Here is a 17,547-nt window from a genome sequence, read left to right on the forward strand (position 1 = left end):
CAACTGACTCTTGATTTGGACTCAGGTAATGATCTCAGGGTCATGAGACTTGGCCTGCCATTGGGCTCTGTGCTCAGTGCAGAGTCTGTTTAGGATTCTCTCTCCCCCTCTCCTCTCTCTCATATATATATATATATATATATATATATATATAAATAAATAAAATCTTTAAAGTACACAATGGCAGGGAGCATCACCATATTTTAATTTTCTACATAGTACTCCTCACGATCTGTATGTCTTACTTGCTTTCTGTCTACTCACAGTAGAACAGCTTATGCCCTCAGGTCATATAATATACCCACACCGTACATATATTTTCCTGTGCCAAAAATCACCTTGGACGTGTAGTGTTATTTCCGTTTCATCACTGCCTGCTATGTTAGTAGCAACACAAGTGTATATGCCGGAATCAGAGAGCATGGCTTGCTCGACGCTTAACATCCCATCTGAATTGCTAACGTGCTGTACTCCGTCAACCAGCATGGCACTTCCGCCCTTCAACCACGTGATCACAGGGAGAGGCGTCCCTTGAGCGTTGCACGGAATGTCCACTCTTTGACCAACTTGGACTTTCATAAGTTTAGGGCCACGCTGTATCTTTGGAGGAACTAGAAACAACTGAGTATTAATAATCCAATTAAAAAATTCCATTGTCTTCTCACTTTTAATGAGAACTCCTTACCAAGAGGCAGCGTGAGAAAGTGGAACAATCTCAGGATTTGGACCCAGGCTCAGGCCACTTACTAGCTGTGTGATCAAGGGCAAGTCAGTAAATTTCCTGAGGCCTGTTTCCTTGATAATCCAATCAAAAATAACCTCTTCAATACCAGTACACTGCAAGGATTATGGGCATAATAAATATAAAACCCCTCAGGCCAAACTTGAGGAAAAGGCAAGTGTTTAAAAATGTTAGGTTTCCTTTAATTTATAAATAATTTAAAGTTTAAAGCCCTCTTAAAAGGCAATAATTTCTATAATATAAGGGAGTAAAAGAAAAAGCGTTTCTCTTCACGTACTCCTAGCTTTCGTTTCCTTTGTGGAAGGTTTAGCCAGAGAGTAAGAAAAGTTTCTCATAAAAACCTTTGCGAATTTCAGCGAAGAACATCAAAATCAAGCCTCTATTCCTTGTGTTTATCTACCTTCCTTTAGAAACTTAAATGAGATAATTTATCAAAACATTGGCAAGTATTATTGGTTTCCACATACACACATTATACACTAGAGAATCAAGTTGACGCATAAGGATATCATTAGATTTTCTGTACCCTAAAAAGCCCCATTTCTATGTCCTTTTTAAAAAACTTGATATTTAACCAAGACATTCTAAAGGTTGTGACAACCTTATAATTTTGAGAGGACTGTCATGATTTTATGAAAGAGGAAACTAAAGGTAAGAGAGGTTAGGTAATATGCCCAAGATACCCTAGAACTAGTAAATGAAGGATCTCTCATTGGATCTCAAATCCCATGGTTAACAGGACCATGGGATCTGAAAGTGAAATCAGGTCAGTACTATCTGAGAAAATCTTTTCCTGATATTTGAATATCTGGCACCTAAATAATGCCTGATAGATATGTACTCACTAAGCATGTGTTGAATAAATAAATATTCGGAAAGACTATGGTAAAATTGAGGGAATAAAACAGATTAACTAGAAAGTTTTTAAAAAATTAAAGAGTTTCAGGAAGCAGAATGTTTTCAGGTGCTGAATTCTCTGACTATTGAAAATGACCATGTATATACTAGTAAATTCTTCTTTGAGAACTCACATTTCACTTCTACAAAAAGCCAGCAGTCTAAACACATTTTTTTTTACAGTGCATCAATATTTGTCATAAGTGGCTGTAGACATTTAATAAAACGGAGAGCCAAAATTTTAATACTGTTCATTTGAGGGAGAAGGGGAAAAGTTGTCTATCGATGTAAATAAACTTTCCAGAGCAAATGAAAGAAAATCACAAGTCTCCAATTTTAGAAAATTTTTCTCTAATTACTCTATATACCATTTGGAGATTAAGTATCAAAGAAACTGGTATGACAGATTTTCCTGGGGCCAGTACACAGATATCATATGCCTTCATTTCAAAACTCACCATGGACATTTAATTTAACAGACTGAGTCACGTTTCCAGCTATATTTGTGGCAACGCAAAGATACATCCCACTATCTGAAACACGGGTCTCAACAATCTTCATTGAACCAGAAGGGAGGAATGTGTGTCTGAAAGAAAGAAACCACATAATAGACCATAGAACATGAGAATTTAAATACCCCCAACGCAGCGCACTTCAGTGTGAAATTATTACTCTGCAAGCAGTTTTTAAACCATTCTCTCATCTATATTATTTTTATGTACCTTTAAAGTCAGGAATTTTCATAATTACGTTGTGTATTCCATACAATGTTCTTACAAATACAAAATCAGTTTTCTTTTACCTTTAGATCTAACTTAATGGTCTGAAATTATCAAAAAATCGTACCTCTCTCTGCTTTATTAAGTTGTGACGACACAAAACAAATATATATTTTAGTAAGCTTTGAACGTATTCTGAATACTGTATTGTTTTCTCTGCAATACTTTGTTAAAAAATTTGTGTGTTAAGGGGTGCCTGGGTGGCACAGCGGTTAAGCGTCTGCCTTCCGCTCAGGGCATGATCCCGGCGTTATGGGATCAAGCCCCACATGAGGCTCCTCCGCTATGAGCCTGCTTCTTCCTCTCCCACTGTCCCTGCTTGTGTTCCCTCTCTCGCTGGCTGGCTTTATCTCTGTTGAATAAATAAATAAAATCTTTAAAAAAAAAATTTGTGTGTTAAGGCAAAAGAAGGTACATGCATAATTCTCAAAAATTTATTGAATATATTCTTCCTACAGAACAATAAGGTAGTTGAGTGAGCCAGATCTACATATAAAAATGTTACTACGTTAATTGTATTGAAATAGCTTTAAGGGGGAGAGGGCCAGATAGACCTGCTTAATATCAAGATTTCTTATAAACCTAGGAAAAAGAAAGTTGTTCCACTGGCCCTGAGACAGAAAATGAATAAATAGTTAAGGACAGAATTCCCCCCAAAAGAAATAAGCATATAGGAGAATCCAACATGTGATATGCAATAACAGAGGTGATACTGAAAAGAGCAAGGAAAATGCTGATTATTCAAAAATGATGTTGGGCAATAGGTTCTCCACATGGGAAAAATAAATAAATAAAAATAGAGCACTATCTAATACTAAACACAACATAAAATTCAGATAGACTAAGGTCCATAATGTGAAAAACAAACTTAAAATACTAGAATAAAACACTGGTGGCCATGTTAACATCCTTCGTAAAGTACAAGCCTTAAGGACAATAGACTAATACGCTGAGCTACATAAAAAATGTAAAATTCTATATACTCAGACATCACACATTACAAGCCTTCCAGTGGTCTGAGAAAAGATATTTTCAACACATACGACACATACAACAAAGGACTGTTATTTCATTTACATGTGGAACATAAGGAATAGCACAGAGGACATCAGGAGAAGGAAGGGAAAAATGAAGGGGGTGAAATCAGAGGGGGAGACAAACCATGAGAGACTCTGGACTCCAGGAAACAAACTGAAGGTTTCAGAGGGGTGGGGAGGGGGGATGGGTTAGCCTGTAATGGGTAGTAAGGAGAGCACTTGTTGCTTGGAGCACGGGGTGTTATACACAACTAATGAATCATGGAACACTACGTCAAAAACTAATGATGTACCGCATGATGACTAACATAACATTAAAAAAAAAAAAAAGAATACAGACCCAATTTCTATATTCAACAAGAAAAAGACAAACAAGTCACCAGAAATCTGTGCAGCGGGTTTAAAGAGGCAAGTCACAGATGACACAAATGCCAACAAAATAAAAGCATTCTGGGCTCCCTGGAAGTCAGTCACATGAAAACTCAGATAGTTGCAAGATACCATTTCACACCGATCTGAACAACAAAAATGTTTAAGTCCATCAACACATGCATTGATGATAACAGGGAAGCAGGTACACCTATATTCTAATGGGGAAAGGTAAATCAGTAGTGTCTCTTTGGACGGCAATTTCACATCGTCTACAAAAGCTGAAAGTAGGAATTCATCCTGACCGGAAACTGTAGCTCTCAGTACCGGTCCTAAAGAAATTCATGCATGTGTATACAGAGAGACATACATAAAGATATTCACTAAAAAACCTTGTTTGTAAAACCAAAAAACCAAAACCAAACCAAAGAGAAACAAACAAAACCCTGAATGTCCAAACACTGGGAAATGTATACACAAAATGTGCAATATGTATATGGTAGTTAAAAATGAATAAACTAAATCTATGTGTATGAAAATGAACAAATGCTACTTAATAAAGCAAGAGGAAGAATAATAATATATAATATGTTACATGGCAAATTGAAAACAGACACACAAAACAAAATTAAAAACACGGAAAACAAGATCCTATACACCTTTAGGAACGCATGCACAGCAGGTACGGGACGTCTGTGGCAGTATTTGCCCCCGGGAAGGGAGAAAAGGGATTGGGGAGGAAAACAACGGAACTTCAACTCTATCTGTAATATGATATTTCTTTCATTCAAAAATATCCAAAGCAAATATTTTTCAAAGAAATAATAAGCTTCTGTAAAGTGGTTCTTAATTGTCTTTTTTATCCTCACCAGGGGTAAGGACTCTACAGTAGCATGAATAGATAGCTTCATAACTATACATCAAGAAGTTTAACAGACATAGCCAGAGGCTGTAATTCTTATTCCACCAGTAACTTTTGGCATGATATTGAGTTAAAAGAGTAATTGCTACTATTCCTTGAGAACTAGAGACAGGGGATGTGGAATAGACATTACCTTATATAATCCTTTCAGGTGAGTATTAATTCCATTTTATAAATAAGAAATCTAAGGTTCAGAGGGCCACTGAAAAAATAGCCAAAAGTTTCAGGCAAACTTTAAGTGGTGGAGGTAAATTTAAACTTGTACCGGAACGGCAACAAAGGTGGTACCTTAAAGGCTCTGGCATTACGCTTTCCCTGTCATTTGGGGAAATAAATTTGATAGCAAATTTACTGTCTCGGTGGGCCTTTAAATGTCTAAGGGTTTAATCAAGATTTTTACAAAACCTCTAATGAAAGTCAAGTCTTAGACATTAGAATACTTACTGTGTTTTATGGTTCCTGTGGGATTAAAGAGATTCTATGTGTCCTATGCACTTGTGTTAACACAAATCTACATAAAAATGTGCTCCATTTCAACAACTACCTTGTATATGCATCTGTGAGAAATTACATCCAAGCTGGGTGTTAGCATTTCTGATACCTAGGAGTGATTTAGAAGGTATCTATATATTTTCTGTAGGCTCAGATATATGTATGAATTATCTCAAATTTAAAAGCTATTTTTTGAAACGTCTGAAAACCTAAATGGGTACACCCATCTGCCCCAAGAGATTCTGTTTTCAGGTGTCGCGGTTCATTCCAGGTCCCCTACCTTGGAGAGAATGGCGAGATGAGCTGGGTCTCTTTGGCCCAGGTAATGATGGGTGGGGGTAAGCTCTTCACTTCACATGGAAGGGTCACCTCTTCCCCGGCAAGGACGGAGATCTCAACAGGCTTATCCTGGGACAGTCCTCGTTGATCTCCAAACACTCTGGGCCTTACTAAAATAAACACATGTTTTGGAAGGGAAGTACTACACTGAAAACATTTAACTTGCATTCAAACGTGGACTACTAAAATTCTTTAAAAATGTACAAAAATATGCTGTCTATTCCAAAGTTTCAGGGCATATCTAAAACTTTCCATTAATATATTTATAGCAAGAGCTGAAAGGAAAATGACCAGAAAGTTTCCCTTTTTAGTTCTTCCTTTCGGAACAGAAGGAAGAGGTCAGCTGAAATGCCCTTCTGGAGTCTGCCATCTGTAAAAGGAAGCCCTCAAGGCAGAGCGCTCACCAAAACATAGCTGAGGTTCGGCTTTGCTAGGGCTTTTAACTAACTGGTGTTTCTGAAGCTGGTCGGGTGCAATAAGCATACTCCTCAGGAAAACACCATAAAATTTTTCCGAATGGCTATACAATTACTCCCCCTTTAAATAAGAATCTAGTCAGAGAAGATGTTGGTTGGCAGTAAAAACGCGTTTTTGTAAAATCCAGTTCACTTTAGGAGAACAGCCCCTGGTGATATGATTTGGGAGAGAAATGTGAGTTTTGGCGCCAACAGACAGTGTCAAAGAAAAACATTCTTCCGGGGGCTCTCACCGTAGACAGTCAGCTGCACTTTCCTTTTGGCGTAGCCGGCTGCATTGGTGGCCGTGCAGACGTACTCCCCGCTCTCTTCACCCCCAGGTGACACCACATACAAACTTCCGTCAGCCCCTGCAGAAAACTTAGCACTGCTGGTGGAAATCAGCTCGCCTTTCTGCAGAACACAACAAAGAGTGTTTTTTAAGATAATAAAGGAGTGACTTCATGTCTGGAAAAGGAAGAGAGGAAGAAAAAGATCTCCATGGGGGAAAATACTAGATTAAAATAATGCTAATCTGAAGTAAGTTATTTGTATGAAAACTGAAGCAAATAAAGCAAAGGTGGTATTTCTTCATACTGAACCATGTCCCCTTTGTTCCAGAGCTACTTAAAAATGGAGGGAATAATGGTAATAGTAATGAATGGGACAGTGCTTATGTTAGCCATGTACTGTTTTGAGCACTTCACATGAATTAACTATTTTCACGTTCAAAACAATTATATGAGTAGGAACTACCATAATCCCCATTTTAGAGATGAAAATATTAAAGCTTGGGGATGATGTGGAACAATGGTCAGTCTGTGGCAGAGCTAGGACTTGAACCCTATCGGTCAGACTCTGGACCCCAAACTCTTAACCTCTGTGCTTTATCACAGCACAAAGGCCACCCTGGCCTTTCATTTTTACATTTTCCTAAAATGCATTAAACTTTTAGACAGTACCAGACACTGCAGAATTTGGGGAGCTACAGTACTGGATTTTTGTGTCCAGAATGCAGAAATTTTAACCGTTTTATTTAACTTACAGATGTCAGCACCAACTTTATGTTTCAGAGCTTTTTAGATATATAAAATTAGATTGTGTGGTAAAACACTTTGGTTGTAGTACTAATTATACAAATGCCATATTTTGTTATTATGCCATCATTTTATATTACTTAGAGCTGCCAGACTTAAGTTAATTTACAGAAAATATCTGCTATCTTCATGACTGTTCAAAGATGAGAAGGACTTCCTTAGGAAATGGGTTTTTCCTCACTGCAAGGATACAAGTAAAAGCCAGAGAACTTCATGAGAGGGACACAGAGGGGAATAAATGAGTTCTAGTATGTCTTATTTTGGCCTCCTAAAAGAACAGGGTCTGAGACAAAGATTTGGGGGTAAGCAGTTTAGTTGGAAAGTGATCCCCAGAGGCTTAAGCAGGTAGGTGGGAGAGTGAGGCACAGAAGGAAGGAAAGTTAAAAAGGATTTCAGTGCTCTTGCTTCCTCTGTGGGTGGTTGATAAGCTTCCATGTGCTGGGGATCCTTTGAGAAACTATGTAGAAGCAACTCAGAAAGAAGTATTCTTCTGATGGATGAGAAGTAGGTCATTTACATAGGACCTGCCCCCCACTGGCATTCATGTTCCTACCATTTCCCGGCTACCCAAGAAGCAGGCTGGTGGCCTTGTGGGACTCTGAAGAAAGCCCTGAAAAACCAGAGAGGCACACACATGAAGTGTGACTCTGGCAGAGTGCACGGAGCTGTCCACCGGAGCTGCGCTGAAATCACAGGGCTGCGGGGATGTGGCAAGGGTAAAAAAGGATCTGCTACAAACATGCAAAGTGTTTAGAAAAGTTCCTGATGTACTTAGGGGCTATGTTAGTGTCCACTGTCGTGTTGTTAATGTTACTCCAGCATCAGGCAGGTGACGGCACTAAGGACATTTTAAGGTCCCCTCCATGTGGTATGACTGCATGGGTTTTCCTTTTCATAAAATTCTACGGTACAGTCACGAGTCCCACGTATGACGAAGAATAGTCAAACATGGTTGTGATAACACTTAACATTAACAAACAGCACTAGGTAGGCCATTTACCTTGGACCAGATGATAGATGGCTTGGGAATTCCACTTGCTTTGCATGGTAGTGTTACTGGAATGCCTTCAATTGTGCTGAGCACCTGCTGACCATGCTGAATGGTTGGAAGAACTGAAAAAAAGAAGCAATATTCAGAATCTGAGCATCGGTTCTTCCATTTAGCTTCATATGTTTACAGTTGCATGTTTTTAGGATAGACTGCATATTTGTAAAAACTAGCTAAGACATCATTTTTTTTTAAAGATTTTATTTATTTATTCGACAGTGATAGAGACAGCCAGCGAGAGAGGGAACACAAGCAGGGGGAGTGGGAGAGGAAGAAGCAGGCTCATAGCGGAGGAGCCTGATGTGGGGCTCGATCCCATAACGCCGGGATCACGCCCTGAGCCGAAGGCAGACGCTTAACCGCTGTGCCACCCAGGCGCCCCAAGACAACATTTTCTGATAGAAATGTAGGGTAACTTGTAAGGGAGGGTAATAAATACAGTAACTATCATCTGAAGAATTTAATAAAAACTTAAAGTCAAGTAGTAAATCATGCATAGCAAGTTAACTTTCTTAACAAAAATAAGACCAAAGAAAATCCATGTTTTCCTGGAAACTCGAGGCAGAATTACATCCTAACAGTTTCACATTTAACCATACCTTTCATCATTGTCCATTACCCATTAAGCTGCAGTGAGCTGACGTAAGCCCACTGCCAGAGAAATGGAATGTTTAACCACTACACATTTAATATCTGTGTATTCACAAGAACTACTTAACAAGCTACTAAATTTAACCTAGAAAGAAGGATATGTTTTCTTAAAAGAAATTCAACAATAAAACTTGCAAGGCCTTAGGCGTTTACATTTAAAAGACTAAAATACTGGATTCTAAGTCAGTAGTTTTCACTAAGAAGAATAACATACCTTTCGACTTTAGAAAGCAACTGAAGAATTAACATTATATGAGCAGAAGCAAAAGGAAAAGGAAGAGTGTTAATGATTCCATTCTGTGTATATCTCAATTAATCACAGGCAACTAGCATACGAAAAAGTATCAATACTCAATGTTCTCAAAATAATGAATTTGATCAGTGAAGTTCCCACACATGAAAGTTCTTAATATAGTGCAAGGAACACAATACAAGCCCGTTATATACCAGGCGATTCTTCTCCTTCCCCTGGGAAGATGAGACTGGAACTGCTCCCTAGTGCTCATGCACTCACTGTGTCTTGCCTTTGAGTCAAATTTCTCAAGAATTATCACAGCTACCTGGAAGAAAAGTTTGCCAGAACAAGAGATACCAGAGACCTTCATGCATAAACTTCTCTGGAAGGCTTAGCTTTGCTACACACTGGTATTTTCCCAAGGCTGTGCTTATTCTTTAGATAATTTCTTCTTAAAAAAAAAAATATTGGCAAAAAAATCCCAGTCAATTGCATTGACTCTCTACGTCAGGCTACTCTCTAATTTCCAGAATCATCATGGAAGAGTCAACTCTCAACTCTACTGTAATTTTGCAGCTACATGGAATAAGCCATTTTCTTAAATGCATATTGAATTTGACAGCTATTAGGGAAAGTGGCAAATTTAGGCATTTTCAAATCTGATGACATCTGTCTGAAGAACTGTTTCTTTCCAGATTGTTCACCTACATAAATCAAGATGACAAGTGAGTGGTTTGCCATTTTAATTTACATTTGTATTTGCATGCATTAATTCAGCCTTTTAAGAACTGGTCACTGAGAGTTTTTAATGAGTATTCTTAAAAGTGACAAGGCAGAGTAATGAAGGAATGGCAGTGTTAATTAGCATGCATATGGAGGTACAGAAAACCTGCAATGCTGTGTCACATCCAACTCAAAAACTAATCTGTCAGCTAAAATGGTTGCTCGGTTTCATTCCTGTCAAATGTATAGGTTGATTTTTTTTAACCTTAGTAACTAGATCAGTTACTCATTTTAGATTAAGATGGATGAAACGATGTGAAATGATCTTTTTAGCTTTTAAATGTCAACATTTAGTGCATCATGATAAACCACATCACTGGTTCATCCTCACTCCTCTGATGTGGCAGACATCCCAGATAATCATATCACTCTATCACTCAAGTAAAAATTTGCCTCAGGATCCTTCTCAACACAATATTCTATGGAGACATGACCATATTTTTATACCCGATTCTGAAGCCAGTCCATAAGCACCCTCCAGGAAATCTATGGGGTGATTTTTTTCTAAAAATAGTTAAACACAATTCTGTTCAATCTGGCATTATGCATTTACTCTTTTAGACCATAATTTAGTGTTACTTTAATATTTCTTTAAAATAGTATTTCTTCAAGAATATCTCATGCGATGTTGGTGGGGGCTGGTGTAAGACTGAGAGAGGCAGAAAAGGCTATTTACAATGAGACACAGACATGAAAAAAAGAAGACAGTCTGTATCCACTGACAATTTCAATAGACCAAGCAAAATGTGGAAATTACCGGATTCTCCAGCTCATGTCCTAAAAAAAGGATGAATTTACTAAAAACAAATGTTCTGTGTTACTTTCATCTCTGTACACGGAACTGCTTTTTAATACCACACTTAAAGCAATGTTGCAAAGTCTTTAAAGAAAACATACAAAAAAAAAACTTATGACAATTTCTTAAACTATGAAGTTGTCACTTATTTATTGAGATGTAAAAAGTTCATGACTATTAGTCACGAAAGGAAAAAGATAGCTTTTGGATTTTCTTATTTGTGACCTTTTAAGTTATCTAACATGCAAAAAGATTGTTTGGAGCACATGAGGTGGCCTTTAGAAAAGTTTAGGTCATTTCTAGCTAACACACAAAGGGGTCATTAGTAAGGACATGCTTGTTGCACAATCCAAAAAGAAAAGGCAATTTGGATGGAATAATAAGTTCAGCTTGTCTGAAATTAAAATGTATTTTTAAACATAACTCTTTGAGAACTGAGTTCACTTTTATCAATTAAGAAACCACTTACAAAAGCCCTTGGCCAGACTCAGCTAGTGACTCCCAATAAAGCCTTTTTGTGTATGTAGGAAAGGGAATTCTGGAAACAGCCTTAACAATGTAAATAGTGTTCAAGAAATAAGGCTTTTTGTTAAGAATAACAATTAGGAAAAAAATCTACTTCTTACAGCTAGAAGACACAGTTATTTGATTTAGAGACATAAACCTAGCTTTGACATGGTTTGGAAAGAATTACAAGGGTGTGTCTCTTACCATGCACGTCCACAGTGGTAGTTTTGTTAACGGTTCCAGCAACATTACTGGCCACACAAGTATATTTGCCTCCATCCTGAAGGCGAACTCTTTCAATATGGAGACTCCCATCACTGCGTACAGTGATGTAAGGATTTTGGACCAACTTGAAGAAAAAAAAGTCATATTTAATTTAAAAGGTAATGTTCCCAAAGTCATAACCAGATTTGTTTTTTTTCCAACTAGGTTATTAAATGTCTTATAACAGAATATTTTAACACCCTTAAGGGAAAAATGATGAGCATAAAATGTTACCAAGAGTAGAATCAATTATGTGTCATCCTGATATACTACCAAAAATTATACCTACTAACATCTGTTGGAGTTATGCACATGCTGGAAAAAGGAACGACATAGAGACATCATTTGACATGAAATTTCATGTCTCTGTGATTTTTATTATCACTCAGGACCCAAATTCCACTAGTCATTTTTACTTTTTACTAATTTGTTGTTTTTCAAGAAGACAACTACTTATTTTTCAAGAAGACTACCACTTGCAAGCTAGTTGATATTTTTATTTTTGCAACAGGCAGTCATTCAAGTTGAGAGAATGTGATTCATCTCAACACTCACCCTTTTCAGTGAAAGATCCAAATATTAGAGGAAATATATGACATAGGAACTGTGTCAGAGAAGGCTGGCAACATTTTCTGTTAAAAATGATCACTCTAGGGGCACCTGGGTGGCTCAGCTGTTAAGCATCTGCCTTCGGCTCAGGTCATGATCCCAGGGTCCTGGGATTGAGCCCTGCATTAGGCTCCCTGCTTGGCGGGAGGCCTGCTTCTCCCTCTTCCACTCCCCTTGCTTGTGTTCCCTCTCTCGCTGTCTCTCTCTGTCACATAAATAATTAAAATCTTAAAAAAAAAATGATCATTCTAACTGTGCCATTTATGCATTTTGTTCAATCACAGGATACCTTAGTGCTCAAACAGTAACATCCTTTGTTATAAGGGCATTTAATTACTAAGTGAGGTCTAGTAATTTTCCTCAGGATTTTACGCAAATATGAACAATTTTACATCTTATTCCATGGAGTCAATTCACTTCTAACTGGCACTTAAAAAGAGAGCGAGTCTAACTACCCTGGAAAATGGAAGGAAAAATGTTCTTAACTAGAAGAAAATTTATTGCCAGAGATAGCATGTTTGCAAAAAATTCCATAGAACTTTGAAAATTTTTTCACATCCTTTCATAATCTAAAGTTATACATTGAAAAACAATGACACAAAATAGATCCACATTTTCAAATAGTTCATGATAAAAGATATAATGTTTGAAATTAATAATAAAGATTAATAAATGGAAGATTTTATGAAAATATTAATATTTATTACATCCTACAGAGGATATAAAAATATTTAAATGCTATAAAAATAATTTTCAATTTGCTTCAGTTTTTACATATTCTGAAGAGTTTATTAGTTGCATTGAATTTAAAGCAAAACTATAAAAATCACACCATTGGCTATTTCTCCATCTTATTAATTCTGAAATTACGTAAACTGCATAAACATGTTAATACTGAAAAAAAGTTTTTCTTTTATATTTTTGTATATTTATTAAATTGAATGTATTTTTGTACATTTATTAAATTGAAATTTCAATGGTTGGAATAAATTGCCTCTTATGCAAGAAAATTAGAAATGTGAATGCATGGATTTAAAATGTTCTTACCATGGCTGAATTCTTAATCCACCGACGTTCAGGAATGGGATTTCCAGCCAACAGAGCACAGGGCAAAGTAAGTTGCTGTCCTTCAATGACACTGGTCACTGAAGGGCTAATTCCAATGAGTGGAGCAACTAAGTCAGAGAGAAAAGGGTATTATCAACTCTATCTTAGCCAAAAGGAAGACAAACATCCTTATAGGCCAAGAAGACTATTAATTATGCTCTTAAAAAAACCGAATTTTCAAGAACAAGATTTTTAAATGCAAATGGGATTGAACTGGAAGACAGAAATAAAAGACCCTTCTAAGCAGAGGGGATGGCAAGAGGGCAAATAATAGTATGGAAGTAGAGAAAGTAAAAAAGAATTTGTCTATGGCATGGAAGGCCAGAAATACCAAGCCACGAAATGTGCAATGTATGTAATGGACAAACGGGAAGGGACTAAGAGCACTTATAAATTTAAAAAGTGGGATCATCAGAACCATTCTCGGGAAATATTAATCTGAAAACTATGACTAAGACTTATTGGAGAAGGGAAAAACCAGAAGGGATAAGATCAATGAGGAGGCTGTCATAACAGCTCAAGCAAATAAAATGCGGTGGATTCTCTTAGATGGAAAGGTGTTCTTTTCTAGGAATTAATTAATAAATTTAACACAAATCAAAGCAAAATCACTAGATATTCTATTTGAAAAATTTAAATATATGTAGATGAATAAAGGGAAATACAGAAATAAAATTTTTTAAGTATATATTAATGAGAAACAGGCACTGACAGATCTAAAAATCACATTAAATGCCATAATAATTCAGATAATGTAGTACTAGTGCATAAATATAATTCCAAGGAATAGACAGGAATTTAAATTTAGCATGTGACAAAATGGGTATTTTAATCAGTGGGAAGAGAATATTCAATAAACAATATTGAAACAAATGTCCTACCACTTGGAAATAAATGATATTGTCTCCTTACTTCATATTGCATCCAAAAATAATTTCATGTGGACCTAAAATGGTAAGTGTAAAAAAGGGTACCAGAAAAGAATGTCATGACTCTAATGTGTGTATGAATGTATTTATATTTAGACTTAAATTAGTTTATTCAAGTTGACCTTTATTTCTTCAAATGGAAGAGAAGGAATTTAGAGCAGATGATCTGTAAGGTTATTTCCAGTTCTAATATCCCATGAAATATGAAATAGGGTGGGGGATGGAAGTCTCATTTAGTAGTCAAATATTTACCTGGTTTGTTGTTGTTGTTGTTGCTGTTAAAAGTGGCAAAGGCAAGAGATGATGTAGTAAAAGAAGTCTGATGACTTGCAAGAGCATGATATCTAAGCACCTAATTGATCTTACCAAGTCCTGTCACTGTTATTGTTGTCTGGGACTGGATCTTTCCAAACTGGTTTTCAGCTTCACAAATATAGGTTCCTTTATCATTTGCCCATAAATCTAAAAGGAAGAGATCATTTACTCATTCAACACCATCTATGAAGCATAAGTATGTGCCAGGTACAGTGCTGAGATTTGTGGGTGGAAAATGTGTGGGTACTGTCTTCTGGTAGTTCCCATTCTAGGGGAGGAGACATACATAAAACCAGCAATCATACCACAGTGTGATAAATGCTCTAATACACATTTCAAACAATGAGCTGTGGGAACACAGAGACATGAGACTGATGGCATGTTAGGGGAGGAATCGCAGAGGAGGTAGGATATTTAAGCTGTACCTTAAATAGCAGGTAGAATAGGGAAAGGGCAGTCCAAGACCAATGGGCTGCAAAGACAAAAGCATAACTTGAAAAATCAAGGTCTGTTCAAAGAATGGAAAGTTCTACCACCAATGTATGCTGCAGCACCACCCTGGGGGCATTTTGAAGGTTTGCAAGAGGAATTTTTTTTTTTTAGTTGGCCCAATGACTGGTGGAGTATACTGGCACTTAGTGGTCAAAAACTGGGAGGCCATGCAGGGGGAAGATTCATGAACAATTATCCCAAGTCCAGTAAGACTTTTGAAGGTCCCACTGGAAATTCATAGATTTGATAACTTTGTTTATAAATATATGATAATTATATTTATCAGTCTACATTTGAACTGTCAAATCCATGGTGATGTACATACACATGAATGTACATTCTGTAGACATTGCCAGGGTATTTACCTATTGAAATACCCATTGTTTCAACAAAAATCATTTTATTTTCCTTTGTATTACATTTTAGGTATTAAAATAGTTTTTACTATGTAGGTAGATCAAACATATAGACTTTGTTTCAGGATAGTAAAAAGGATATTACAAAATATTTTTAATTAAAGAGGATCAGGATGAAGACTATTAGGTTAAAGGTTGTGCAAATACAGTCAGGAGACAAGCTAAAGACACAGTTTGGGGCCTTGTAAAGAGGGCGGTTTGTCTTGGGAGCAACAGGGGAGGCAACAGAAGATTTTAAATAGGTAAATGACTGTAGTCTTTGCAAATATCTTAATTAAATAAGCACAGTGTAATATACTGATAAGATTTGACAGAAAAATGTAGCTTTCCATTTTAAACAGAAGCATCTCTCTCAGATAAAGAGCAGTAACAAAGCTTCTACTCCTCTGTGAACCTTTTGCATATAACTACAGGACTGCACCTGGTAAACTCAGGCAGTGTCCACTCTCAACAACAGCAAACATTCACTTGCAAAGGAAAATTCAGCAAATCATCTGGTTAATAAAGCACACATTGTTTCTATCCAAGATATTTTTCACATTATCAACTCTTGGACTAATTTGTGTAGACATACATAAAACAACGGAGAACTGTTTCTAATCATTACTTTCCTTCTAGATAGTTTAATTCAGACACTGGAGCAACCACTTGTCAATACATCACCCTCTTTCACTCTTCCCTTTTTACATCTCCTCTAACTGATTTGTTTCAAGTTCAATTTGTTTCCTGTTGGGCTTTTCTCATCAGTCCTATCACCTGCATTACTCTGTGAGCCTCCCCATTTTCCTTCTCACCTCTCCCATCTTGCAAAGAGGTTGTTCTGAAATACTTCCATTTGTCTTTTCCCACAGTGAAGCTTGGAGGGTTATTTTCTACCTCATCAAAAGCATTTCTTCACCTGCACATTCCAGGCCACGCACAATCTGACCCAGTAGGTACTTTTGTGGCCATTCCCTCAGACGGTGGATTGTAAATTGCCTGAGTGAGGGACCCCACGTATGACTTCTGTCTTCACCACAGAGACTAGCCCAGAGCTGAATACTTAAGCACTTACAATTAGTTTAATTTGTATTTGGAAGTTTAAGTGGCTAATGGACATTTAATATTTGATAAACATGGAAATCACTTATTGGAAACTTGCTACAAAATAACCCAAAAGATGCAATTACTCTTTAAAAACCAGTTAATTGGCTAAATGATTTTATCCTTCTATCCTTCGAGCCACTAACCAAACATTCTAAACATTACTTTAAAAAGTACAAAGTGTTTACAAATATCTGAATACGTTACAGCTTACAGGCAAAATTTTTGGATGCTGGGGTGTTCGGCTTTTTTTTCTAATCTTCTGCTCCAGGTAGATATTACTTTTTTTTTTAAATTTATTTTAATGTTTTTTTATTATATTATGTTAGTCACCATACAGTACATCCCCGGTTTCCGATGCAAAGTTTGATGACTCATTAGTTGCGTATAACACCCAGTGCACCATGCAATATGTGCCCTCCTTACTACCCATCGCCAGCCTATCCCATTCCCCCACCCCACTCCCCTCAGGTAGATATTACTTTTAATCAAGGAGTTTGCATAGGGTATAGAGTCCCTATGCACATGGTTATGTGTTGTTGGTCCAAAAAAATTCATTAAACTTGACTAACTACTAGTAATATTTTACCTTTCTATACAGCAGTTGGTACAAGACTCAATAAAATGTGATCACTTATCCACCTAGAGGCCCAGTGACTCTATTTGCAATAAGGAACAGTGAGATATGAAGAACTCACATTGCTTCATAAGCCTTTATGATATGACATACATTTGAATAAAATATGACTTATTTATGACAATGCCAAAAGATAAGAATTCAATACTCTTTTAAAGGGAAATGCAACAAAATGTGTTGGCAAGATCATTTCACTATTTTAAACAGATTAATCCCTATGTATAGAACATGAATGTATAATATATATGTACATACTTGTATAAAATATATTTCCTTTAACCTACTTGAAATAAAGAGAGCTCCTGTTCTTAGTTGGCTGATGGAACTCACTGAAAAGGGTCTTGAGAAGATTGGCATGTTGTCTGATCTCTGCCATTTAATCTTTGGTTCTGGATAACCCTGGACATAGCAAGGTAATGTCACATTTGAGCCAATTTCCACAGACACATCAGCAGGTTCTTGTATGAAAACTGGAGGTGCTGGAAGATATTTAAAGCAAACAACCAAAAAAAGGTCATTGGTATAGTGTATAGGCACATTAAGTAA

The 17,547-nt window shown here is 36.8% G+C and overlaps 1 protein-coding gene across 2 annotated transcripts in view; it reads right to left on the reverse strand.

The window, feature by feature from the left end:
- HMCN1 (hemicentin 1) overlaps window positions 1–17,547 on the reverse strand; it is a 477,641-nt gene that overhangs the window by 217,966 nt on the left and 242,128 nt on the right. For both annotated transcript variants that reach the window (XM_034666795.1, XM_034666794.1), the window contains exons 16-24: window positions 17,286–17,480; window positions 14,425–14,520; window positions 13,070–13,197; window positions 11,354–11,498; window positions 8,130–8,242; window positions 6,287–6,446; window positions 5,519–5,687; window positions 2,098–2,225; window positions 339–611 (exon numbers count right to left, since the gene is read on the reverse strand). In XM_034666795.1, coding sequence (XP_034522686.1) covers window positions 339–611; window positions 2,098–2,225; window positions 5,519–5,687; window positions 6,287–6,446; window positions 8,130–8,242; window positions 11,354–11,498; window positions 13,070–13,197; window positions 14,425–14,520; window positions 17,286–17,480 — 1,407 coding nt within the window. The remainder of the gene's footprint in view (window positions 1–338; window positions 612–2,097; window positions 2,226–5,518; window positions 5,688–6,286; window positions 6,447–8,129; window positions 8,243–11,353; window positions 11,499–13,069; window positions 13,198–14,424; window positions 14,521–17,285; window positions 17,481–17,547) is intronic.

This window comes from Ailuropoda melanoleuca, chromosome 8 (assembly GCF_002007445.2).
Source record: "Ailuropoda melanoleuca isolate Jingjing chromosome 8, ASM200744v2, whole genome shotgun sequence".
Taxonomy (NCBI): domain Eukaryota; kingdom Metazoa; phylum Chordata; class Mammalia; order Carnivora; family Ursidae; genus Ailuropoda; species Ailuropoda melanoleuca.